This window comes from Buceros rhinoceros, unplaced genomic scaffold (genome assembly GCF_000710305.1).
Source record: "Buceros rhinoceros silvestris isolate BGI_N320 unplaced genomic scaffold, ASM71030v1 scaffold4019, whole genome shotgun sequence".
Classification (NCBI taxonomy): domain Eukaryota; kingdom Metazoa; phylum Chordata; class Aves; order Bucerotiformes; family Bucerotidae; genus Buceros; species Buceros rhinoceros.
Window position 1 is genome coordinate 59,479 of NW_010431968.1, and position 27,714 is coordinate 87,192.

Consider the following 27,714-nt stretch of genomic DNA (forward strand, 5'->3'; position numbering starts at 1 on the left):
CCCAGCCAGCTCCAACTGGGGGCATCGGGGAGGGCAAAGAGCTGTCGGGAAGGGCCCCAGGCGGCCCGGGCAGAGGAGGAGGAGGGAGGCCAGGAATCCAATACATATGTTTCAGACATCTTATTTAGTAACAGATACTGAAGATGGGGTTGAAAAGATTAAAAGAATCGGTTATTTGTTCTCCCTATGTACTAAGAAAAAAATACTGACTGGTAGTCACTCCACATCACCTCTTTCCCCATTCTTCAGTCATCCTACAAAAATCAGAGACCATTCAGGCCTGAAGAAATGCACGTGGAACTGACTGACCTCAGACTGTACACACTGTCTCAGTCACCCTGATCTAGATCAGGATGTAAAGCAGCTTTACTCTCTGGGAATAAAAAAACAACATAGGAAAAAGAATCTTTCCCCTCTACAGGGACTTGTCTTCTCTACTGAGGAGCCTTGAGAAGAACGGCTTCTTGTAACAGGATCTCCTGGAAATAAGAGGTAAGCAAAACAGCTTGGCTGGGACAGTCACCGAGAGTGACCTTCATCACCAATTTAAAACCTCATCTCTGACTACACCTATGGGAATGAAGAAGCTGACTTCCAAAGACCACCTCAAGGATGGGCTTGACTTTCAATATCCTCTAAATCTACCATCTTTAAACGCAGCCAACTAATGAAGATTTCAAGTCCCTTTCTCACAAACCAGGTTGGCTTTTTGAGCACCGATACCAGCTGGACATCGCTTCTCTCATGTTTGATAAAACCAGAAGACACTGTTCTACCTGCTGCTCTGCATCTCTGCTGAGGTACAGATGTTTCCATGCACACCCTGATGCACATTACAGGCCCCCACTCAGACCTGGGGAAAGGCGGGCATCAAAGGTAAAAATTGTGCAGTGAAGTGACCTGTTCACGCCATCACATCCACTGCTGAGCTTTTCTAGGAGCTTCCCTTGGACCCACAAGCACTACCTGGACAGTTGGTGGAGCCAGAAGAGAAAGAGTGAGCCAAGTCTAAATATTTTGTGGCACCAGAAGAAATAATCTCGCCAATCCCAATCACGTGCATTGTTTCTAGCAGGTTCTAATTCAGTTCACATCAGCAAAGTAATCAGAAAGGAGAAGATGGGCCGACAAAGGAGGAGCCTTGTGTGAGTTTAATGAACTGCACTGGCTCGCTGAAGGATTAGACAAGCATTACGGCTCACAGAAGAAAACGTAAAGGACTGGATGACTGGAAGCAAGAGAGGGGAGAAGACAGGCTGTGGAGAGGAGAGGTACAAGCTGTTAGGTCAACTCAGTCAACTCATTAAATCATTCCGCAGGTGGTCCAGCCTTTGTGTCAGTGCTGAGGCATTTGCACTGCAGCTATCAGCACTGCCAGCACAGGACTGCTGAGCACTGGGACTTCCTTCGGGGCACCTTCTACCTGTCGGAGCCAAAGCATCAGTGTCACCTGGTTACAAGGACTTGCTTCACCTATCAACCTTAACTAGAGAACCAGAAGGAGTCTGCTCTGTGGGGAACACAGGATGTTCCAAACCATACAACTTGTTACTTGAACCTCTTGATACTTCCCTTGTGGGACAAGAAAGACCAGAAAAGGGAACAGTGCTTTGGCAGATACCATTTTTAGAGACAAAAAAGACATTTCAGAAAGGCTCAATATTACAAAAAATGATGAGGGATGATGCCATCTATGATTTAAGGGTCCCACATCCTGCTAACCCTATTTCACCTAGCTGTACAGAGGTGAAGATGAACGTTACAGGACGAAGGCTCTTTCACCTTTCTCCCTCATGGCCTTGGAAATATCCAATCATAAGAATAATAATAATGACACTACGAAAGAGGAATTTCTTCATTCAAAAGTGTGTTTAACACATTCCTTGCTAGCATAGACACTAAGAAGAAATCCAAAGCAAACAGATCCCCTCCAATCTTTATTCCTTTCCCGTTAAAAAGCACTGGGATTTTGTATTTCCCTTGCCATTCGGATTGTCTCGCATGCATGGGCCCTCATACGAGCAAATGCGTAAGGGAGAACATTTATGCTACTGCAAGATAACCCCAACAGCAGCAGCATTACTGGAATTCAGTAACGAATAAAAGTCAGACTGCATATGGAAAACTACGGTTATTCTAGAGCAACTGCATGGAATCACACTCAAATTATACAATGCTTCTGTAGTGCTAGATCTTGCATAACTCAAGAACAAAAAAAAAACCCCAGACAGTATTACCCAGCGTGACATAAACCTCAGCACACTGCAGAACAGTTGTCTCCTGAACAACCAAGCAGTTCCAATAATTCTAAATGTGAACATTTTTGGTATCACGATTTAGATGCAGTCAGAATTCTCTGATGCTGGACAGAATTATCGTCATTGCCAGAGAATAAAATAAAACGAGAAAAGGATTATTTGGTTAGAACATTCTTCAAGTAAACGTACAGTGAAGATGCAGACACAGTCAAAGACTTGTACATGACCTTTAGTGTCAAACTTTCTTGGTAGGAAAAAACAAAGTATTAGATCTTTACCGATTTCTATTTAAATCAAACAAACCCACCACAAGATAGTGCAAACATTTGCTACCTCATGCAAAATACAACCTTTTTATAGCAAGAAGAAGGTCAGAGTGCCATATAAAAGCAAACGTGAAGGAAGGGGGAAAAAAAAGACTTGCAGTAAGCACAGATTTCCTGATCGTGCTTTGTGACCTAATGGACGTTTTCACTGAATGCTTTGCCATAGGAAGAGGGAAGAAAATCTGAAGTGACAATTTTGGGTGACCTTGCCCTGAAGTCCACTACTATTTACTCTTCCACTCTAACTACATCGGTGTCATCGTCAGCAGAGCCACGTCCCTATTTCTGTCCTTCCCTAGGCTCATCCTCTGCAGGGTTGTGAGCAGCACAGCACCAGACAAAAGCTGTCTATCCAGGAGATGGATTTTGTTCTGGTAACTTCTGTGTACAAGCTACTGACCAACACTGTAACTTCCAGTATCTGGATTAGTCCACAAGAACATCTGAGATCTCTTTTCTGGCCAAGGTGAACATCAAACCCTTTTAATTTAGAGGATTAAGAAAACAAAAAATCAGGCAAGAAGCAGTTACTGGCTTATTAACACTACAGGAAGCTTTTAATTTAAGAACCATCCCAAGACTTCTCCTGCTTTACTAATCTCAGCATTTTCACAAGTCCTGTGTCATACCATCCTAAACACTGTGCTATGGCATTACAAATGCGACAGCAGCATTTTGATTACGCACAGCAAACCTCCATGGGTTTAAAAGGTACGTCAGGCTGCATGTATTCGATAAAACATTAAATGACATTCCGGAAAAGTACTGAATAATTTACATCTTATCATAGCTCTTTATTCATGAGTATTTTACACAACTCCTTTCCACAAACTTCAAAACAGTCTTCTAATTTTGCTTTGATTAACTTTGCTCTGGAACGTGTACAGTGTGAGTTGCACCATGCAATAAAATTGGAACTGACACTTGGACACTACACAACAAATCTCCGCAGCATAAATTATTCCCATCTTACTTGCAGCGCTACTATCATGGAGAGGATCCAGGAATCCCCTGCTTCCTAAGCTGGGACTTCACAGCATTATCAGTGAAAAATTTCTTGCGAGGTGCAGAGGGAAAAACATCGATGCATATCCCAGAAACAGTAAAATGTAACATGCACAGGAGAGAATGTGCAACAGCTCTCAAAGCTAAGTTCTAAACACTCCTAATTTCTCTGAATCGGTTGCATTTGTTATAATGAGGCCCTTAAAGAGAATTTATCAACTGCAGATTGCCAACTGTGACACCTGCTAGTATATAATAATTCCATTTGCAAGATATTAAGCGTAGACTACTAGTAATTTTGCAGAAGATACGTGTAGCCTTTAAAATAACTAGCAACTTCTGCACAAATTGTGGTTATGAACACAAACCGCAGAAGAACACGCACAAAGCCCCTGCAGTGAACCTGTAAACACAGCGACCTGCTTCTTGGTGTTCCTACAAGAAGTTCAGTACTACACTTGGTTTAACGGTAGTTTAAAACTCTGAGCTCCCCATCTTCTCTCGTAGAGTATTACGTCTTTCTGCAAATAAATTTTGGTTTCCTCTCGTCTTTCCACCAGGAAAATGAACAATCTTTTCTTTCTCCTCTCTAGCCTACAACTTCTCCCGAGCACGCAGCAGCAGCTTACTCAGCTAAAAAGCTGAAGAAAATTCAACTTTCAGGAGAGCAAAGGTCATGCAGCTAACTGGTATCGTGAAACTATGTCAGCTAATCAACACAACATCTTTTTGTTTTTATTTTAAGAGCCAGATTCACCCTTTTCAAACTGCAGCCATGTGCTTATAGCAGAGACAGGAATAGCATTCCTGTTCTAAACCTTTTCAGGATGACAAAACCTGAGATGAGGCTGGCCCACTAGCTATATCCCAAGTTTGGCAGCTTTTCAGGACAAATGACGAGCCCTCTGTTCTGATGTAACGCCTTCTCTAAATGCCAGGTTACACTGATCTCATCTCTTCAGGATGCAGGAAACCCCTTACCCCCAAAAAACCCCCTTAAAGCAAACCAAACACCACTTGCAGCTCTTTGTGAAAAGTCTGGTGTTTCCCCCCTCCCCGTTCCACCACCTTTTTAAGAAAAGGCAAGACGACTTATATGACTTGATTTTGACACTCAACAGATTTATGCTCTTACTTCCATTCCTCTGGAGGGTGGGCTAGTTCAAATTTCTCTCTCACATTGGACACCCCCATGTCCAGGTGTAGCCAGTGAACCTCCTCAGACTGCAGATGACTGAGCCGTAACCCATAGCAGGCCACATTTTTCACTTTGTGACTGTCCACAATCTTCTGAATTATGCCCTAAAACAGAGAAACACACACTCCTTACAGGTCATAAAATGCAATATATATTTTTTAAAAATTCTACAGTAAAGCTTTAAAACATATCCATGTCATACCCTGTATGAAATACTAAGCAATAAATTAGATACCACCTTTAAAACTGCACATGTTCAATTACAAGCTATTTTTGCAGACAATCATTTACAATTTCTGAAGGTTTACCAGCATGGCTTCACAAAACATAAGTAAATACATTTATATGCTTCTTATCAGAATTAAGCCACTATTTCCTCTACGTAAAACAGAATAACGTAAAAGCTAAAAATATAAAAAGCTTCTCTGTGGATGAAACCGAGATGTATTTGTTAAAAAAACATCAACAACCAAAAAAAAAAAATTCCATCATCAGCCTCTAAAAGTCACTCTTCATTTACAGTTGGAAAATCATCTTAAGACTTTCATCCTGTTTAGTGCCCCAACAGCCAGGATTTAGTAGCTCCCGTCGCAGCCCCTTGGTTTCCTTCCCCTTCTTCCCCCCACTCATTTTCTCCTGAGATGAAGCAGAGATCCCTTATAAAATGAAGCAAGAGACAATTTTGGGGGAAGATTCTCACACAAAAACGTCTGATTTGTTTATCCTGAGGTAAATTTCAGAGTTTGATGATCCCTTGCCTAAGAAAGGAACCTTGAAAAAGCAAAAAAATCATCACAGATTGCTGTTTCCCTTCCGTGTGAGACCTTAGGAAGGTCTAACGCTGGGTAACTAAAATTCAAATGTTAGCAGATCATGGATTAGCAACCCTCCAGGTGCAGCGTGCCAGGCTTGTCCTGCTCTTACCCAGATTAGGCAGTCAGCAGGAGATCAGAGCTGCTCCCTCACAGCCCGCGGAAGGGAAGGCCTGTCTCCCCGCATGGCAGCACATCCCTGCTGGCACAGAGTTTAGAGCTCAGCAGGAGCACAGGCTATCACTGCTCCCAGACGCTTCTGTCGAGAACTCATCGTCCTTTGCTTCTGACCCTGTAATGGACTGAAAATTCCCTACTGAAAGTGCTCACCTGAGTGTGTGTACACACACACACAGACACTCACACGTATGTATACCCACAGATGCACAGGCTGCTGATTCTTGCTCAGAATTTCAGAAACCATCAGCATGGAGCCACTCTCAAGTACCACAGGAGCCAGAGGTAAGCTACTGGAGTTAGCTGGGCGAAAATCTTTTTGAACAGGATGATATTGTTTTATATCCCAAAGAAACTGTTTAAGACCCAGATTCTGCAAATTGAGCGAGGAGAAAACTAAACTGAATTAATAGAATTAAGGAAGAAATAAATCTGAATAGAGGGGGAAGATGATGCATGTAGGAGTGGAATCATGCTTTTGGTAAGCTGATAGCGAGCTGCTAGATCAGCTCACACTTCACACTGCAGCCTTTAAATAATATTATAGAAGCAACACCGTGCATAGCGAAATGTAAAGCAACTTCTTTCAAGCCCAGAAGAAGGAAACACAAGCCATGTTTAGTGAGTTCACGGAGCCTGAGTCAGAAGACGTTCCATCGAGCCCAGTATTTTGTCCAACAGCAGCGGTAGAAGCAGCCTCAGCAGCACCATTCACTTCAGTAACAGCAGTGCCTCCCAACACCCTTGTTTTCTTCCACACCCAGGAGCTGGACATCCATTGCTAAGTGGATGGTGAGCCCAAACAGGAAGGAAGATGGACACAAACAGCAAAGCAAGGTGCTTGCGGAGGACTGTATCATGTGGGAGGGAGACTTCAAAACACACTGGCAAACAAAGTCTTCAAGTGGCACTACAAGCTGGCAGCAGCACAGAGACCAGCCGGCAACAGCGGGGTCCTGGCAGCCAGAAGGTGCCCAAGTTGCTGGGACAAATGTCTAATGCAAATGAAAGCGACCTCCCTGTCAGTACACTGGACAAACAACCAAAGGAAGAACCACAGTGGCCACAGACGGATGCCACGGGAAGAGGAGACACCAGACAAGCACGTATGATGCCTCCCCTAAGCACAGTCCCAACCTGTCACTACTTTTATCCGAGTGGATTTCCTGAGCCATGCACTGTCTCTGTCATTCCTCAACCTTCAATGGAACTCCTCCAGTTACTCATCCTGTTTCCTCTTAAAGCAGTAAACTCTCTGCAACCTAACCCAGAGAGTTCCAAAGGTCTACTGTCAGCTCAGTGAAATTCTAAATATGAATTAAACACACTGACCAGAGTATAAAAATTGTTTGTTTCTTGCCTGTTTTTAAGGGTGTTCGTATCAAAATCTGCAAAGGAGAACAGTTGCCTGTATCCCAGGAAACACAGAACTACCATCAAGTACTCTGAAGTTACAGAGGCACATTTAACCTCCTCTTCTCCAGAGGACAACCTCTGCTCAGTAAAGCCGAGCACTTTGGTGGGCGTGCTCTGCCCTGAAGGGAACGCTGCCAGGTTTTCTATGTGCCTGCAAACAGAAGAGATTCATTCATTCCCATCTCCTTCTGCAGCCTGCCTAGAGTACATAACACGCAGCGTTTTGTTTTTGGAAATCCACCCCTTCCCCTGTCTGACGCTGTCAGTTGATAAGGAAAATGGGAGTAATGTTCTTAAGAGTTGTGCCTGCTGTGATAAGAAATGGCTTTGGAAAGAAAAAAAAAATGAGGCAAAATTATCTATGACCATGAACCACCAAGAATTCTGATGCATAAGGCTCTGCTGTATTTAGTCAGGAAAGAATCAGATGGACACCTCAGAACCTCTCTAATTTTCAGCTTGAGATTTCAAAAGGACTGCAGAAGTTAGATGTCTCATTTTGCACCTAAAACTGAGTTGAGATTTTTAAGCCTCTATTCCTTTTCATATCATTGGTCAGTTCTAAACCTATCACAGAACCAAAAGTAAATAATCATAAAATGCAAAAGTATTTTCTAAATTAAGAAGGGTACCCCATCCCTTTTTGCCAGGGACTTGGTATCACCCCAATAAAATAATTAGCAACAATTACATACTACTACTCAAGAAAAACTCAACTTCTCCGTAAATAGTAAGGAGATGGCAGCACTGCTGCAAAGGAGGTCAAGCACAAGCGTTTGAAAAAAATTCTAAAAACTAACGTATGCCCAGAAGGATGAAGTGATGCTTCATGCAAAATAAACACTTTAAGTGGCTTCTGTTCTTTTTTTCTTTAGGAATGCCACCAAGCCATTCCAGATGCTAATAAACCACGGCCAGAATCAAAAAATGGAAAAAGAAGGAAATGTGGTGACTAAGACACTCCAGGCAGCTGCTCTGCAGGGGAAGCCTCTCAAGTCAAACATCTGTTTGCTTATTTACTCTCGTGTTAATAAACCAAAGAAGCTGAATTTTAAAACATTTAGAGCCACACCTTCTGTCAGCATAAACCAGCACACAACAGACTCCCAGTGCCCCGGGAACTCGCCCGGGGGAAGCGCAGCGGACAAGCAGTGTGGTGAGATCCCATGCAGCAGGACAGCATTTGCTCTGTCTGGCGGCTATTTCCAAACAGCGCAAGACTGATCTCCAAGTCCTACACTGGCCCCACAGCCATAATCGGGTCAGCGTGTTTAACTCTGAGCAGGCAGTAACCACCACATAAAGTCTCCTCGGTTTGTGAACAGCCTCCGCAGACCATGTGGAGGCACCTGGAGCATCAAACAAAGCCACCACCATCACTCTGGGATGGGTGACAGCTTCTCTGTCTTTCATGGTGGCAATGCAAGGAGCCTTGCCAGAAGCATGTGCCTCATGGCAGTGATCAGAATGCTTAATCGGAAGTTTCCAGACAAACAATTTAACCGCTTAACCACTACATAATAGTGCATAAAACATCCTGCTGAGATCTGCCATGACAATCTTTTAAATGGAAGCATAGCCAAAGAAATCTGAAATCTCTCCAGACTTGACTAAAAGCAGTCTTTTCACTCAGGAAGCTCCTCAGATATTTGCTGAGTGGAAAAAAAACAGGTAAGGAACACCAAAGTTTCAGTCTGGCTTATAAACTGTGCTCTCAAATTAATCACAGCTAGAAACGCTTGTAGGAGAGCTTGACTTCAGCAGAAACCTACTCCAGAAGGAGATTTCACTCTGGGTGTACACAGGATACCTACATGAGTCCAAACTTCTACGAGGAGTTTTCATCCGCCTGTTGTCGTTCTCACAAATACCCCACAACTGTAAGGAAGCCACACCACCACATGCCAGTTGAATGCTCTTTAGTGTAATCACACCAGCTTTAATTAGGTATCCAGAGCTAACATTTACACCCTGGACATAAAACGGGCTCATACGGCTGAGCGAGAGAGAATGGGAAGCACTTAGAGGAATTTCCTATCAGTAACAGGTAAGTGATAGGTCACTTTTCCCTCCCTTTAATCCAGAGGAAAGGAAAAAAAAGCTTTTTCAATAGCTAGAAAACTGAGCGTACTCATTTTTACTCATTTGTCTGAAGAACCCACAGATATTCAACACAGCTAATTTGAGAAGTAGATTAATATTTGTCCTAAATTAGGAGAATGTGTCCATAAATAGACTTTGCAGTACAGTATATTTAGGAGGCTGCTGAAAAAATCAAGACAGACCAGCGAAAGGCCAAAAGGCACAGGATATTCTCAGCTCTCCCAGTACGTATCAGTAATACCTTGTGCTTCTGCAAACGAGTGAAAATGAATTGCTTGCTTGTAAATTATCAAAGCTGACGTGCTACTATGAATAAATGCAAGTTGGAATAATATACTCCCAGTGTGACTGCAAACCTAATTTCCCTATTTAGTAGGAAGGAGAAAGTATCTTGCACTAGAGAAAGCCTTTAAGTAGCATCTCTGACACAGGGACACAGCGCTCATGTTTGTGAAGCACTTCAGATGTGTCAAATGCTGTTTGTGTCAAATACCAAAACTCCTGATGAGAGATTTATATGAGGAGCTTAAACGAAGAGTTGGAGCTCTGATGCAAATTGATTTAAAATTTCCATAAAAGAAAACTCCATATCCTCGCAATCCCAAAGCACAGGTTGTCCTCTGATGACACCATGTTTGACATTCAAAGAGAAAAGCCCACATCCCTCTTTTTCTCATTATCATCCTCCTTTCTCTCTCCTGCACTGATCCAGCAAACTCATTCGTAGATCATGTGAGAAACTGGCTTGGGGAACTGATCTAGCTGAACAAGAACGCTGCCACCGGAGCCCAGCAACAAGCCCATACTGAAACTATAGCCTGAAAACACATTATTCCAGCGCCTAACATTTTGTCACCGTGCAAGCCCAGAGACACCACCAACTCAAACAACGTGGCCGCTTAAGTGCCTCAGCATCTTTTGCTCTGAAGCCATACGTGGATCTGTCATCCCAAGTGCCTCCCACACCCCCACGTCATCCCACAGGGAACCTCCGAGCAGCCACCGCCAAAGAGGGAGCTGGTGCAGCTGTGCTTTCCCATCTCCTCGGCTGAATCAGCACTCTCCTGATCCCACTGCACACTGCCACTGCGTCCCAAATAAACATAATAACGGTATTTTAAGTGTGGACAATCAGGGCAGTTTTCCAGAAGCTTAACATACAGAACTCATTATCCTCTATCCTCAGTTGCACTTCCAAAGTCTAGGAGCTTCCCTGGATCCAGCCCCGCATGGCTATATTCTAATGCAGGATGGGCTCCTGACTTGAGGGGGAGGTGCTCATCTCCTCTCTCTGGTGACCACTGATAGGACAGGAGGAAATGGAATGAAGCTGTGTCAGGGAAAGTTCAGATTGAAGGTTCAGATCGGACACAAGGAAAAGGTTTTTCACCAAGAGGGTGGTTGGTCCCTGGAATGGACACCCCAGAGAAGTGGTCACAGCTCCAGGCCTGTCTGGATGATGCTTTTAAATCATGTGGTTTAATTTCAGCAGATGGAAAGCAGTGTGTTCAACTTCTGGCTACCTGGTAGTCACTCAGAATTGGTATCACATAGACCAGCTCTGCTCCAGACCAGCCACAGCATCCGCTACTTTTTGTCCAGATACTGGGTGAATATAAGGTGGGTTTGAAAAAGGAGGAGAGACATGAAGGGCAGAGATGAAGGTGCATGGGTGGAATCATGGCTAGAAGTTAGTCTTCTCAGTGACTGAGGTTAGACTGACAAGCCTCTTGCCCTTTTTCAAGACAGGCAACACTCTTATAGGGAAGTGTTTGGGAACCAGGACTGCTACAGTGGGTCATGGGGGATGCTCGTAAACGAGGCGCCAACACCCTGTTTCCCGTGGAGCAGTAACACTGCAACACCAGCACGAACACGCATTTCCCTTCTTGCCCCAGTCTTCCCAGTTGTGTCAGTCTGCACAGCGATGCAGCTAACAGGATTGCAGAACTAATCTGGATTACACACAACACTAAAACAATCATTCATTTCAACTTGGACTGAGTTTGCCAAACAGTCACACCGCCTCTGCCAGCACAACTAAGGTGGCGGCAAGAGAAAACAAGCAGCAAGAAGGAAGCTGGCACGGCTGCCAGAAGGAACGCTTGTCTAACTAGGCTATCATTTGACTCGTCGGGCTCTGCTCCAGAGGCTCTTTCCAGTCCTCCACCACAAACTGGATGTCCAATCAAACGTTCAGGACTCCCGTATTACTGGGTAAAAGTACAGCAACAAGATACGGATTGAATGGGAGAGGCAAACAGGAAAAAGGCCAGCAACAAACACTAACACAGTAATGCAATTTAATAAACCGCTTTAGTCACGTCTCGGCTGAACACGCTTCAGCCCTTCTCCTGGAAAGTTCCAATTAGGGAACTGACTGGAACACACAATCTTCCACCCTTGTGCCCATGCCTTCTACCTGTGAAAAATAAGATCCTGCATGTGGGTAGGGAGGCTGATGAATTTGCTCTCTCTTTTGCCGTGATACAGGGATGGCACACAGCTAAGGCAAGCTCCTTCACCACAGATTTTTTTAAAGTTAGATATATCCTTATCTGGAGCTGGGGACGTTCCTTCTTCATTCAGCTTTTGGAGTTCTTACTCTGTCAGCACTGAAGAGGACAACATTTTGGGGTGGTACTGCATAGAAAAGGGAGAAAGACCTGAATGATGAAAAGGTTAAGAGAGCCCTGGACACTGCATCTTTATTTGTCAAAGACTCCAGAAACACGGACCAAGGTGACAACTACGAGTTTTAATGCTGTCTCTATCCTGCTTGTGTTTAGACACTCTTACAAAATGGGAAGCAAACAAATCTGTATGAGAATCAAGGTACGATGCACTATCTGGGTCTGGCAACAACCCAGTTTCAGAGTTCTCCTTATTATTTCCAGACAAATAATGCTAGCTTTCTTTCTCACAACTGCTATTCAAGAATCAAGGAAAAGCTTTAAGGGTTAGAATTTAAAAAAACAGGTGTAAAGGACACAAGCTGGGCACCTCTGGGCTAGCAATGCAGATCTGGGAGCAGAACTGCACTTCGCTGAAAGGCACCTCCAAGAGCTCACACGAGGTTTCCAAATGCCTGTTTTCTAAAAACCCCAACCCTTCTGCATGCCCTCCACCTGCTAAATGCAGGGCACTCATTTCTCCATCAAATATGGTTACAGTTCTGCTTCAGCCACATCACCTAAGAACAGAAAGGTGATTTACTGGTAACTGCTGATCCAGAGGCAGGGGCATTGTTGATGAAACCGGGATACAGGGTGCACTTGAGACCAAAGAAATTCCATCTCAGCAACACCCACCTACTTGCATGCCACACCTGAGGCTGTGAACAGGGCAGAGCATGCCCTGAATCCTCTCCAACCCCAGCACCTGGAAATCCCTCTTAGTGAATATGCACCTAGAGAACACATCCAAACAAAGCCATACCAAGATAAACAGGGAAGATAAACAGCCTTTCTTTTTCTGGCACACGCAGGGCTATCTATATACTCCCAGTAAGGACATGCTGCTTGCACATTCATAAAGCCTTTTTTTTTTTTTTTCCTCTTTTGGAAATGAATCATGTCTTCAGTGTAAAACCAAGGAAAAAAGGGTACGGAGATTGTGCCAGTTCTTTGAAATCCAAGAAAGCATTCCCAAGAATTGAAAAGCTGCCCTTGAATCCACCCCGGCCCAGACTCACCCCTTGGAGGAAACAGCTGTCTTTGGGGGACTAAACCCATCCAGAACAAGCAGAGGTCCCCAGCCAGAAGTTCTCCTCAAAGCAGAGCCTATGTATATCCACACTGTTGCCTTGGTTAAAGATGTTCCAAGTCAAACACAGCAAGGCAGCTGGACCTTTATTCCACTCACTTAAGAGACTCTTAACAGAAAGCTAAATTCTGTTCATCTGAGCTTCATAACGCGAGTTTTTTTAATGAGGAGGGTTTCCCCTCATGATCAAGGATCTGTGTGTAAATCACCGTTTCCACTCTACTCTTAGGAAGGCATAAGAGATTTTTTTTAAAGAGAAAAGGGTCTTTCCTCACTACTTTGACTGTCAAACACACCCCTTCCATTGCAAAAGGCAAACCTGACTAATTAGAAACAGAGGATGTTAGAAATCACAAATCAGGAAAGAAAATTCCAGCCTTACTTTCCCTTGGTATTAGCACATTCCACAAAATCTTCTGCTCTACCAGCAGAAATAGTTTTAATTGGCTCTTCTGGAGATTTCAGACCAAGTCTGACTTCCTTTGAATACCAGAAAGGTTCCTCGGCTATCATCCCAGAAGCTGTGCTAACCAGGGAGTCGTCCTGAAAAGCTATTTTTTTTCTGTTCTTTTTAATGGCAGAGCCATCTCAAAGACCTTCTCCTCTGAATATTCTTACAGGGCTCCTTGGAAACTAGCCAAAGGCCAAACCCAGCACCAGTCCCCTCAGTGTGTAATTTAGAAGAAATGGAAGCTCTGCTGCAGATTGTCTTTCTCCACAAAAGAAATGTCTCCATAAAAACGTTAAAGGCCGGTTTCATCTTAAATTATTCGGCTTGGTCGAGCAGCAGTCATTCCAATGGAATGTAGGCTTGTCCTCCAACAGCGGGTTTAATGTTTCTAAAATAAATGTCAGGACGCGGTAATTCACCGGGACTAGACCCATACTACAGAGTACCTGCACATTCAACAGGCACTGTCCCAGTTTTACAAAATAAAAAAATTTGTTAGAAGAACCAAGTTGAACGGCAACCCACCACATTCTTCACCAGGAAAGGAGAACAATACAAAAATCCCACTACTTCTAGAAACAACCATCCAATTAAATGGGCATACAGGAAAACTAAACGTTAAGGCAGGCCTCAAGTAACTGCTACATGCCTGCTCTTTCGATCCTGCTTTTATAAAAAAATAGGACACATTTTTGCTTGAAACAAGAATACGTAACTCTGCAAACTGAACTCAGCACTGAGTACTTTATAGGGAGTGTAAGTTTTGAATCCTTGAAGTCCACAACCACAGGTATTTCAGAGCTGGAGAAAGCAGAGATGTAATCTCTTCTTCTGTTTCTCAAGTTTTTACATACTTCTTTGGGAAGACAACCGCGATTTCAGGTACCATATAAAGAACTCTAGTCATTCATCCAGGGCAGGGGCTTGCAAGGTTAAAAACATACTGAGACAGTTGTTCCTCCCTTGCACCAAGTACACTTTACGAAACAAATCAATACATTAGCTATCTCAAACCACTATACTTAAGCCAGGGAGCAAAGATGTTTGGAGTGGCACCCAAAAACCCCTATTCCATGTAAAATAAGTGTATGCTACTGATTGTAACGATTCCTGTTGTGGTACCTCTAGTCTGTCTGCTCACTAAGTTATCCCTAAACACAGACACGAGCTTATCAAATTGACAAGAGACAGCCTTTCTGATCATCACCGATGAAAATCCCTGCAGGTCACTGTCACAAGATCTACTCCACTTGGGAATGCTCTTCGGTCTTTTCAGCCTCAGCCATACTAGAAAACAACATCAGGAAAGGAAAACATTCAACATTCTTTAGTCTTTTTAACTCAGTTTTTCTCTGGCACAATGGAAAATAGTGGGCAGAAGGAGACAACAGGTCTCCTTAACTCGGATGACATTCCCTTCAGCAGACTGGAATCCTGTCTTTGCAGTGGAATTTGAAATACCGTGCAAAAGTACTGGAAGGAAGGAACCAGCAGACAGGAATCCGCTTCTACAATAAGAACTTCACAGAAGAAAACCACCCTGCACACACCTACCACCATGCTGGGTTCTGCTCTGGAGAATAATTAAAAACCAAGCAACCCATTAAGTTTTAAAAGCATTTGACACGCTAAATTGAGCTTGATTTCGGTTTGACCACCACACCACCTCAAAAAATGAAAGAGCGAGTGTAGCAAACCTTAAGTAAAGGTCTCAGTATTAGAGAGAACGTGCGTTTCCGAATAAACACCGGTTTTCCATGCTTACGTAACATTTCTACATATATCTAAGATTACAGATACTTAAAGTTATTCTTAAAAAAATCCCAACCTTTGAGGTTTTTTGCACAGACTAACTGAAGGATGACACTGTACAAACACGAGCAGTGGCTGACTACCAGAGGGGAGAGGAACAAAGGGACTTAACTGGGGGGAGAAAGGACTCCAATTCCCCACACTGAGTTTGCAAAGAAGACTTCCTTTTGAGAAGTCACGTACACATTACATTTTAACATTTTAAACATGTAAATATATGCATCTTAGATTTAAACTTATAAAAAAATTATTGGGGTTTTTTTTGAACATGAAAAGTATCATTTAATGCTGCCTTCACCCCAGCTCTCATCCCTGCCATAAGGTTTCACACAGGCTTTTGGGAAGTATAAAGAAGTAAAAGTCAACCGACGTACATCAGTAGTGGGTTCTGGACAGAGAATCACTGTTCTGAAATTCAAGTTCCTATTCTGTAAAAATAGGAGTTCTCATGTCTTTAAGATAAGACACAGTCACACGTCGGGGGTTTTGTTATCAGGTACCACTGAAAGCTTTTTCTGAAGTTACTCCCAATATATAACAGGTAAAGATTCTTTTCAAATAAACAGCAAAACCTGTGTGTTGGTTTGCTCCCAGACTTTTACCTCCCATTTTGAGCATGAAGTTAACACAACAGAAATATGGCACGAGCATAGACTTAGTAAAACCAGACTTACTCGGACATCAGTAGCATCTCCATGCCGGATAATGCTGGCCCACGTTGTCGGTTCACTGCTGTTCTCAAAGTAGTGAAAAACCTTTAAGACTCGTTCCATGGCCCCTGGGGAACGCTCCATCCCAGTACTGAGGTGTGTCTTTGCACTTGAGCTTGGTGTATGATTCAAGTTTGGATCAAGGTAAGCTGCTGCCATGGTTTTGCTAGATGCTAGGTATCTGTCATATTCTAGGAAACGGAAACAAAACATAATCCATCTTAGTTACACCTCAAATTGATTCATACAGAGCATTTCCTAGAAATCCAGACTCATTTTTAAAGGACATTTAGCTGCTTTTTTCGGAGTTCCCTCCTAAAGTAGTTACATATCTACAAACATAAAAACCCTACCCAGATGTCTACCAGAGAAACTGCCAGCCCCCTGGAGCAAGCGATCAAAATCCAAACACCAGAAGTGGTATCTTTAGCCAGACTTTGTTCTGCCTTTACGTTTCTCAGTGATGTAACCCAGGCTCCTGGCAAAGCCTTCAAGACCAAATAGCACCTTCCAGTTTTAAATGGAGTTCCCCTCCCTAAAATCTGCCAAGCAAGCCTCTAAAGATCAGCATAAGGAAACCTTGAGAGCCCAGTCACTGAACTGGAGGGTCCCCACTAAGAAGCCACACACCAACACTGGGCTCTCCCGTTTAAGGCTAAAACGTTGTTACACCACTCGTTTTGTGCTGCTTTGAGAACCAGAGTGACTCAAAACCACCCAGAGCAAGACTCATTCACTGCGGAACTGTCCAGGACACCACTGTCCCTCCTCTCAATTACTGAACAACTGGACAGGCTTTATCATCAGCTAGGCCAGTTTCCAAGAGATTTCCCTCCTCTCAACTACTGAACAACTGGACAGGCTTTATCATCAGCTAGGCCAGTTTCCAAGAGATTTCCAAGTCTGGTGACAAGAGGCACAGACCATGGTATGAGTCAGCATCTCAGAGAAAGAAAAAAGTTGCCTCTTGGCTACTGCTGCAAATTAGTCAGCCACAAGCAGATGGTGTCTGAGAAATCGATGCAATACAAGAGGAAAAGAGCAAACAATCCCTCCTCTCTCGCCTGACAGTCCCCAGCATCATTCCAGTCTGCTGGCTGGAAAGAGCAAAGGACTGGAGGGCTTTGCTCCAGGGCTTGGACAAGTCCACTGAGCTGTCTGTGCCGCCGCCTCCTCACAGCAAGCAGCCAGCAGGAACGCAGTTTTGGAAATCTGGAGATGTTAAAAATAAAATAAACTTGATCGTTTTGGCATAGTACTGTGAACGCCTTTCTGTAGTAAGGCTGGTCTGAAAGGGGGCTGGAGGAGAGTGAAACCGCTGCGGTTCTGCTGCAGAACACCTGAGCCTTAGCTTCCTTCAGTGCCAGACAGAAGAGATCCATGCCCACAGCTGAGCCCGCCCCCCAAGAGAGCTTCAGCCCCCAGCCTCCCACCCACAGCGGTGCTCTGGTCACCTCCCTGACAACTGGTTTGGGAAACTATCAGGAGAAAATAAAAAAAGGTGATTTGGTTTCCAGGGTTGGCTTAATTTTAAATCACAGCTGCCTTAAGTTGTCACAGACATTAGATGAGCACAGAGGAAGAGAAGCAGAAGCAGCCGGTGGTCAGGGGCAGGAGGTGAGACTTCTCCAGTAGCAGCTAGCCATTACACCAGGTCACCAGTAACGCCAAACCACACCATGAGCTCTGCTAACAGGAATCTCGCTCCAGCAGTATCAAGGCTTGACATCTTCAGACAGTAGATAACAACAGTTCGCTAAAGGCTAAAACAGGACTTGAAGTCTAACACAAGGATCTTGAGCATCTACCTCATTCAGACCCACAAGATAAAGAGGAAACCAACAGCCCATCAGCGCGCTATGTCTTCACCTCCCGAACGTGGCTGGATTGCACCCATCCAACAGAACTGCAGGACTTCAGACTGGCAGTACTGGCCCACACAAAAAGCCTCTAATGTCCTGCCCTCGGGGAAGATGGTCAGAGCAAGCCAAAGAGATGCTTCTCCCAAACATTTCCCTGTGCCTGACCCTTGAGGCACCTCCCCCACCCGCCAAGCACTCTAGATTTGCTTCGCAGACCTATGACTTCTGTCTGAAAAGTCAAGAAACCTTTACAGCTTTTTGTACCTTCTTTTATTGTTCTCTTTTCTGGCAATCAATACAAATGTATTAAGCCGACCTCATACCCCCGTGAAAACCTTCCCTCCCATCCACCCCACACCAACAGACACAGATCCGCAAATGCCAGGAGCTCCTCAGCAGCACTGCTCTCGTCCTCACCAAAGGAGCTGGCGAGCTGTTTTCACGGAAACCTCGACTTGAAAGCTAAAGCAGGTATAAACATCTCCCCTGCGGCTGACTAACACCAAGACGACAGGACCATGCACGCTCCTAACTGCAGGGCTCCTCTCCTGCAAGGTTAAAACCGCCATCGTGAAACTCCAGAGTTTCATCAGGACAAACCGGCACAGACAAAACCCTTCGGTAGCACAAGTGCTAGGAATGAACCGGCGGTTTTCAGGCTCAGACACAGGCTGCTTTGCGTTATGTTCTGCCTCCTTCAGAACAACCTACACCACCTCAAAGTCCCCAGCCAAACCACTCAGCTTTATTTCAAACTTGTGTACGCAAACGGCAGGAAAATTTGCTACAAAGTGAGATGAGTATCTCTTTTTAAGTAAAGGATACCTAGAAGAAAGCCTGCTTTAGTATTAATTTGCCGTATATTCCATAATTTCAATGGACAGGCCAAATGCTATTACCATTTCTTTTTGGATTCACCACACTGAGGGGAAAATGTGGAATCAAACATGAGACTGACCGTAGTGGGTACAGGATACTGTCAGCTTTCACAAGGTTTTACGGGACAAAGGTGTATAAAGGTAAAACAACCTCCTACACAGAATTAGAAAAGCAGTTTTTCTTCAGAATTTGATCATCGTTGGGTTCCTTACAACTTCTTTGAAAAAAAATCCCAATGCTTACTTTATGAGGTACCAAAAGAGCAATAAATTTGATAGCTCAGGTACAGAAACACATGCCACATCCCTGGTTATGCACCTATTAACATCTCCATTAAAACCAGCCCCTGGGTTTGAGTTTGCAACCTGACCATAGAACTCTGCGGAGGCCAAAACGCAATGGTAGTTAACCAGCTATTTTGCAAGATCGCTTGGCTCCTTTGCAACAGAGCAAGCTAGGATTAGAAGACTAGGGTGTTTATTTGGGCTCTTCTAAACTCAAACCAGATTGGTTTGTAATCCTGCCCTTACGGATCTCAGCTGAAAGGAGCAGCTTAAGTCCTCTTGGCAGTCAACAGACAAGTAGATGCTATTATGGAGCAGAAACAATCTAAGGTCAATGAAAAGAAGGTAGATTTAGATTAGATCTAAGTAAGAAGTTTTGTGTCCTGAGACACTGGAACAGGCTGCGTCTGTGGGTGCCTCATCACTGGAAGCATTCCAGGTTGTGTAGGGCAACCTGAACAACCTGGTCTAGTGGAAGGTGTCCCTGTCCATGGCGGGCGGTTGGACTGGATGATCTTGAAAGGTCTCTCCCAACCCAAACCATTGTACGATTCTACATGGCGTATGGAGACTTAGTTCTGATGTATTTTATTGGCTATCGTGCTGAAGAAAGAGCTGGGGCACATCCCAAATAACAGTCTAAAATCAAGGGTGGACAAGCTTGCTCATATGCGAAGCTGTGTGTCAGCTACTCCTTTGAGCTTCCAGGAACGAAGACTCTCGTTCTCCCAAGGCTCGTGCTTTAGAAAAACCACCCGTAATTCCTCAGTACTGAAAAGACTTACTCCAAGGTTGGGGGGAGGAGTGAAGCAAACCAGTCCTGGCCTGGTGGTGTTTAGCAGACACCACAGTTGTTACCAAACTACCATGTGTGTTACTGTTCAGGTGGAGTACCTGAGCTTTAGGAAAGCATAGGGGAGAGAGTTAAACAAGATTAGAAGATAAAGCTTGTCATAAAACTCCAAAAAGCAACCACAAGAGGAACCATACATTGCTGCACTTCGCAGCTTCTCAAATCAATTACAAGAAAGCACTTGCTTTTCTTTTTCGTTCTCCTTTCTGTTTTTAAACAGTTTGGTTCTGAATGCCTGCCATTTTCATCACTTAGGCACCAGTTACATTAAGAAAGAAAACAAGTTTTGTTATCCTTTTCTCAAAAACCACCGAATTATGAGATTGCTAAGTCCTTCTAGAAGTCATTTGTTGCTCAAGGTGACTCCTGCTGATACGTCTTAGGAGCACTGTGTGTTCCACACATTTGCTAACTACGTCAGAAGCAAAGTCAGTGCTATGACTTCCACACAAAGTTCAAAGTCACATTTCAATACCAGCTCTCAGAACTTAGAAATCAAATAATTTCCACTAATGGGGTGCTCAAAAATAGTAATAATAAAATATATAAATCAGTTAACTAAACATTTATTAAAGTACCTTCGTCATTGCCACTGAAGCAATGTCCCTTATGTCTTTGACATTAACAGTTTGAGAATACCTTAAAAAAAAATAAAGAAAATAAACAAAACTGTTCCTCACACCAGTGCTGGCAGATGGCCAACGACACAGCATTAACACGTTCACGTTACAAGGAACCAAGCTGTAATTATTTGCACGGTGACTTCATGCTGTCCTTTATAGATACCATGAAATTTTATAATGCTGCTCAACCTCCACGTTCTGGTGCCCATCTCAGGCCTGAAGGCACTAACATCTATGAGCTAAAGCCCCTCCCAGGTCACATCTCTGCATGGTAACTTGGTCTGTCTCAATTCAAACCTATAAAAATCTTTGAGAATCCATAAAATCTATTGAAATTTGTAAGAATCTATTAAAAATACAATAAAATTTCAGAGTTCATGTCTTTCTCTGGTCCTGATGTAATAGTTCTACAAGACTTCAAACACTTCAAAACATTATTCAAAGAAATAAAAGTCTTTATGTTACTTGCATCCTCGATAAACACGGTGCTTTACCAGACTGACTGGAAAGCAGCTTTGCAGAAGGACCCAGAGGTACTTACGGACAACAAGCCAACCATGAGTCAGCAACTGGCCCTTGTAGCAGAGGTGGCCAGCAGCCTCCTGGGCTGCGTCTGGCAGAGCGCTGCCAGCAGGTCAAGGGAGGTGATCCTTCCCTTCACCCAGCACTGGTGAGAGGCATCAGGAGTGCTGCGCCCAGTGCTGGGCTGCCCACTACAAGAGACACATGGGCACAACGGAGACAGTCCAACGAAGGACCAAAAAGATAGTTCAGAGATTTGAGAGGCTAAGAGAGCTGGGATGGTTTGGCCTGCAGAAGGCTCAGGAGAACCGTACCGGTGCGTCTAGATACCAATAAAGAGAGCCAAACTGTTCCCACTAGGCAATGGGCATAAAGGGACAAACAAGAATTCCAATTTAAAGATAAGAGAAAGCATCTGCACTACAGGAGTGGGAGAACACTGCAGCAGGTCGCACAGAGAGGCTGTGGAGTCTCCATCCATGGAGATGTTCAAATCACAAGACGACACAGCCCTGAACAACATGCTGAGCAGGAAGGTTGGACCTAACTATCTCCACAGGTGCCTTCAACCTCAGCGATTCTGTGATTTGGTGATTAAGACTACATTAAGAATTTATTTCACACTCTAAATTCCTTAGAATTATCCATAATTCATCTCACAGGAGACAGTAAATACCTCATGACTTTCAGGCTCAATCCATTTTCACAGCTCGTATTAAGTCCTGCTGTAGCTCACCTTGCAAATATTAACTTGACTATCTCGACCTCACAGAAAGCAAGGTTGTCACGTACAACTTTAATGATGTTCCCCCTGACAAAGCTCGTATTTTGAAGAGTCTGTGTTGAGTCACACGTTGCTGACTTTTGGTATGCCATCTCCTCATTAATATAACATATATACTTACCATAAGATCTGCTGCCAATGCTTACTGTTGGACAAGAAGCGCACTCTGCTAAAATCCTTCTCAGCACTCTTAAGAGACACATTTCTTCTCAGAAAACAGTCATGCTGTATTCAACTCCATGTTGACGGTCACCTGCCATGCCTAGTTATGGCAAGCATCCCATTCCCAGAAAACACAACGGAACAGTGGGAAAGCAAAATGCTCCAAGCAGCCCCTCACCCCGAACACATATGTGCCGTAGGAAAGCAGCAGCGGGCATGTGGGGTGTGCAAGGTTCTTCTGCATTTACTCAATGTAAGCATCTTATTACATGATAAAGGATGCAGATTTGAGGAGGAAACTTTGAGAAAACCATTAGGTTTGTGATTTCAAATTAGGGACAAAAATAGAAAGAGAGAAGAAAGGGTATTTTTCGCCTATTATCATCACTTTTGTCTTCAGAAACAGTAATTTCAGCTATTTCCCTAAGTTACACTGGAAAGTCCCTGTTTGTTTCCCACTTAGTTTATTTTTCTTCCTCTTTGTCTCTCAGCTAATGCTGATGTTCAAAAGCAAAAGAAAAAAGCAGTAATCCTTTCTTCCACCTTAGATTCCTTTCGGCTACATCACTCTTCTTGGTAATATTTACTATGCCCTCATCCAAGAAGGCACTCATTTCTCTTGCTGCCTCTTCTCCAATCCCCCTGCAGTCACCACTTTCTCCCTGATCCTCCAGATATATATTTTTTTCTAATTTTTTTTTAAAGTACATTATTTGCAGTCAGAAGCATTTATGAAGGCCCCCAGGTCAAGCTATAAAGCAGCTTGACCAGCTACATTAAGACAATTTAAAAACTGAGTTCTTAGTACCTATTTTAGTCTAAATTGACATACCAAATATTTCACTATAGCAATATGAAAAGGAAGAATGGCCTGGCACCGGCAATTCCTCAGAACGCTTTTCTTTCCCTGGAGAACACTGCCTGAGCAGTTACTAACTCTATGTCTCAACAGAGTTCAAAGCAGAAATGCACAGCTTTTCTTTCTTTGCAGAGTTCAGTATTTTAGAAATACTCGAAAAACCAACACGAAAAGATAACACAGACTGAAGTCAAAACAAGTTTAGCGATGCAAGTTGCCAACACGAGAAAAATTATTTCAATTATATCAATGTTTTAGGAGATTAAAAATTCAGGGGAGCATGAAGGAGGAATTCAGAGACAGCGTGAACTACAAGACCCATTCGAACCAAAGCAGCATCACCAACCTTGGGCCTGTTACACACAAGGCAAATGTCAGCAAAAATCAATTAACACACACGCATGTATCAGCCACACTAACGGAAACAAGGGCAGACTGCCCCTACGGCTGCCACTGATGTGGGCTGTCTTGAGGACTTGCAGATCACTAGAGAAGCAGCAGCCTGTTGTTTGGGTGGCAGTGCACCTTGGGATGGAGGGAGACAAAGAGGAGTTTCATGGTCTGACAACAGGCTGAACGATTTGTGCTGTCCAGCAGCAATCTGCATTTACCATCACGTCCTGCACTCTCTCCATCCTGTGACATTCAAAACAGTAACGATCCTTCTCACTAAGAATCCCGTAGGATTCATGTCCTGAGATAGCCTAAACACTCCATTTAACCCAATTTCATTGCAGCATTGCATAATCTGCGCTACCAGCAATTCCCTTTGGAGTTGGCACCAATTTCTATTTTTAATATTAAAAAATTCAATAATGAGGAAACATCAGTTGCATTGGGAATACAAGAAAAATCCGTGTTTGTATATGCTTTAATTAGAACAAGGTACCCAGCAAGATACCGGGGTAATTTCTCAAGAGCACTGTGAACCTCCACCGCGTTCCCTCGGCACCACTGAAATCCAAGTAAACATTAATCTTCCCTCATTTCTGTTGCTTCTTGTTTGAATTTCTCCAGCAAGTCATAGAGAATTCTAGTAGTGTGGTTTTCTTTAAAAAGGCACCGCAGAAATGTGTGAGAATTAATATTTCTAAAATAAAGGTTGAAACAAAATTCTACCTATTTTGAAGCTGCACTGCTGGTTGGCAGCAGCCCTTTCTGTGAGCATCATAACAAGAGAGTGAAGCAAGCTGTATGAATTCAGGTAATCTTTTCTACTACTACTTACTGAAACACTGCTTTGTGGAAGCCCTAAACAGCATGAGCTCCTCTTCCACACAGCTTTAGAAGCAAACAGATGCAAGAGTTCACTGTCTTTCCACAGCAGTGAAAACTAACTGGAATTAGTGCCTACGGAAGTGCAGCTCTTAGAAATTAAAAACTGGAAGCTCCCGAAACTAGAGCAGCTAAGGGAAGCGATAGGGTCTTCTGGCTACACACTATCACAGCTTAACACAGCTGGACTTGGCTTCCGTGTGACTTCAAACCTGCCTTTCCCAGTGTTACGCTACTGGACGCGTCCACCCCAGTCCTGTATTTCAACACATTCAACTGTAAGAGCTTTTGATTTTTCAAACCCCTTTAACACAGTTTTATCCAGAAGCACACATCAGATAAAAGGCACTGAAGTGCCCAAGAGGAGCAGAGCATGACAACAGCCACGTTGTCACAAAATTCAATGACCCGTCAAAAGTTTTACTTGAGCCTATTCTGACTCAAGTGTTTTCCACAGCCAGTGATTACAGCCTCTGATACATAGGTGCAAATGAAGAATAATCCTTAGTCAAGTGACTGAATGGAAGTTCAGTGTAGGCTGACCGTAATAATTGTCCTAATTATAAGCTTTTTGAGATGATGCTTCTGTGCATCTCCACACACAGACACAAAAAAAAAAAAAACAAACCAGTGACTTTTGTAGCTGTGGTTGCTGGAACTGGGTATGTACCACATGCCTCCTTTCATTCTCACAAGATCCTGAAGAGCAGAGCAGGGTACATCGAGATATTCCCTTGGATCCTCTTTGGAATCAAAGCTGTTGGCTGCTCAAGACTGTGCTGCGTTTGAGGACCAAAACATCAGCCATATCATTCTTTAACTAGTCATTTCTCCTGAAGTGTCCATCTACTGCACCCAAAAATAGAAGAGTAAGCAGAACTGGCTTAATTAGTCAAAGCAACACCTTCTCAAATGGGGCATGTGATTAACAGTCAAGTGAAAGGCACAATGCCTAGTAAGAACGTTGCACATCGAACTGGGAGGGGCAGACTCCAGTATGTCTTTGAATAGAACCATCAACACTGAAAACCTCTGAAGATCAGTATCATCCAAGAACCCACCCCTGGCCCCACGGAAGGCATTTTTCAGCCTTTTACCTCCCACGTACTATCGCAGGCTCCTGAACCTTCCTTGAATTTAGACTGAAGAAGCGTGTTTAATATACAAATAATAATATTTGTATAATATACAAATCCTGAGGTTCAACATTTGCATCGTACTGAGAAATAGGGACTTGATAATTTTAAGGCAAAGCTGTCGCTCGGCTAACTTGATTAGATATAAAGTGGGTTCAGAACGGGGTTCTCCTCTATGTGCAGTAAACAGGGGCAGAAGGCAAATAAATGCCTGACAAACAACTGATTTTAGAAAACCTATAGTAGTTTTTTTTCTACAAGCATCTACAATATATTTGCTGGATCAGATTTAGCTCTGCATGAGATACAACCATCAAAAAGGTTAAGACTTCTGAGCTGAAGACGGTAACAGCTGCAATAAGACCGTTTCTTTCCAGCTGAGTCCCTAGTTCCTTAAGTCTTTGAACAAGCTGAAGAAAGCCATTCCTAAACTAGGTATTAACCAGTTGAAATATGTTTATTTTACAGCTTCCTTCAACAAGTTCTCTGAAAAAGAAACTTAGTACTTCAAAGGACAGATACATTAATTGGAACCTGGAAGAGCTGGATTCAACCCCCTACAGCAAGACAAGTTTTGTTACGGTAAAACTTCATTGCTTCTGTCACTTCAAATTGTGGAATAAAACACGGAACTTAAAAATCGTTTCTGTAACAGATATAAAAAGATTGAATATCTCTCAAGAATCCCTGTTCACAGAAGGTGTGGCACTGTTTTCCTCTCCCCTCCACCCTACCACGATACTGGGCATCCTGGGTCAAAACCACACCGTGCTTTGCAATGATGGGCAATGAACGAAGGGCTCTGCATGAATTCATTGCATTTTCTTATTATGTATTATATGACGGCATTAAGATGACTCAACGACGTTACCTTCTACTGCATTTTTATTCTATTTAATTTTCTGAAAACAGTAAATCAATTCCCCACATCATGGTGACGAAGTACACAATTTGTGTCCTACAATCTGGCCATTTGTAGAAACAGCAGGTGGTAATAAATTAAGTTGGTGTTACTCAAACAAGACACCTCTGTACGCCAACAACACACACAGAGCTAATCAATCCAATTCCTTCACTCCCTATTAGAACACACAGAAATATTAGTCTGGAGGTCTACTTAAATTATGAGCAATTTTTTTTAAGCCTGAGTTTTACTTGGCCTGAAAATACAATCTAGTATCTTCAGCACCAGATAATCTCTTGCCAGCGAAGAACTATGGATTTAGTTTATTCCGGTTTAGCCCCAAGGTGCAGTAGAGTAGAAAAATCAATGGAATTACCACCACATCTTCACTACTGTTCGTTAAGTTCAGAGAAGTGCAATGAAAATGATTAAGGGGGAGAGCAGTGGCCACATGAGGGGAACCTAAAAAAGCTGGGACTCCAGCTGAGAACTTGATCAGCATTTACAAAATCCACAATGACGGATAAACCGAACCCTCAGTTAATCCCCTAATTAGTTCCAGTCAAAAGATGTTTTCTAACCAGGAGGCAGTGGACAGCAGACTGCGAAGGCAGATGGCAGCACCAAATTCAGGAAGGCACCGACAACAGGCACAGGAACGGCTATCCAAAGACTCTCTAAAAGTCTCTCACACAGCACATGCTGACGAAACACAAGGAGGATGGACTCAGGCAACAGCCATGCTCAGGTGGTCTCCTGAAAGGGTCACGAATAGGAGATGTTGGCAACAATGGTGGACCACTGATGTGATACTTTCTGAGATTAAGAACATCCATAAAAGCTTAACTTTTTGCTTCTACTGCTGAAGCTGAAATAAGACCCTTAGCGCTTCCAGGAAGTTCAGATGAAAATGCAGATGTACCAGCTTTGTGAGCTCTCTCATGCCTTAGGTTTCATAGCCTGCATTTGTCAAGTCAACAGCTGCCAGTGCAAGACGATGATTTCCAGGCTTGGAAAAGACTGACATCAACTCAGAAAACTGAAGGAAGTCAAACAACATTTTGATGATTTTCTTGCATAGAACAAAACAGAAAATTAAGCCATCCTAGAAAAAAGCACATCTAGGAATGCATCAGAAAGGCCTAACTTGTGTATCCTGATCTTTGTAAGAGTCCCTGTAAGTATGTTTAAAAAATAAATCAGAATTACAGGTGGCCCATCACTCACATGATATTTCCAGACTTTTTTTCAGAATGTCAAATTATCTTCTCGCACACCCTTCCAGTTCTCATACATAGATTCATGTTCAAATATTACAAGAATTCAACTCTGGTTTGTCAGATCTGCCCCTGTAAGAAGGCACAGAATTTATACACAATTATATCTGAAGAATATATTTGTACAGAGGTTTGAGTCAATGTTTCAAAGGCAAGTAAGCTGTCACCACACAGCGCTCAACCAACTTAATATAACCAATTCCTCCTTGCTGCTGCCCAAGGTGCCGAGTTTCCTACCCCTTCCTCCCTGCCAAGTGTTTC

General features: G+C 43.3%; 1 protein-coding gene across 1 annotated transcript in view; it reads right to left on the reverse strand.

Annotated features, from left to right (window-relative positions):
• LOC104500001 (focal adhesion kinase 1) overlaps positions 1 to 16,192 on the reverse strand; it is a gene marked incomplete at its 3' end in the record, with an annotated part of 74,542 nt that extends 58,350 nt beyond the window's left edge. Inside the window, exons 1-2 of the mRNA XM_010143586.1 lie at positions 15,998 to 16,192; positions 4,725 to 4,891 (exon numbers count right to left, since the gene is read on the reverse strand). Coding sequence (XP_010141888.1) covers positions 4,725 to 4,891; positions 15,998 to 16,192 — 362 coding nt within the window. The remainder of the gene's footprint in view (positions 1 to 4,724; positions 4,892 to 15,997) is intronic.
• Positions 16,193 to 27,714: the final 11,522 nt, after the last annotated feature.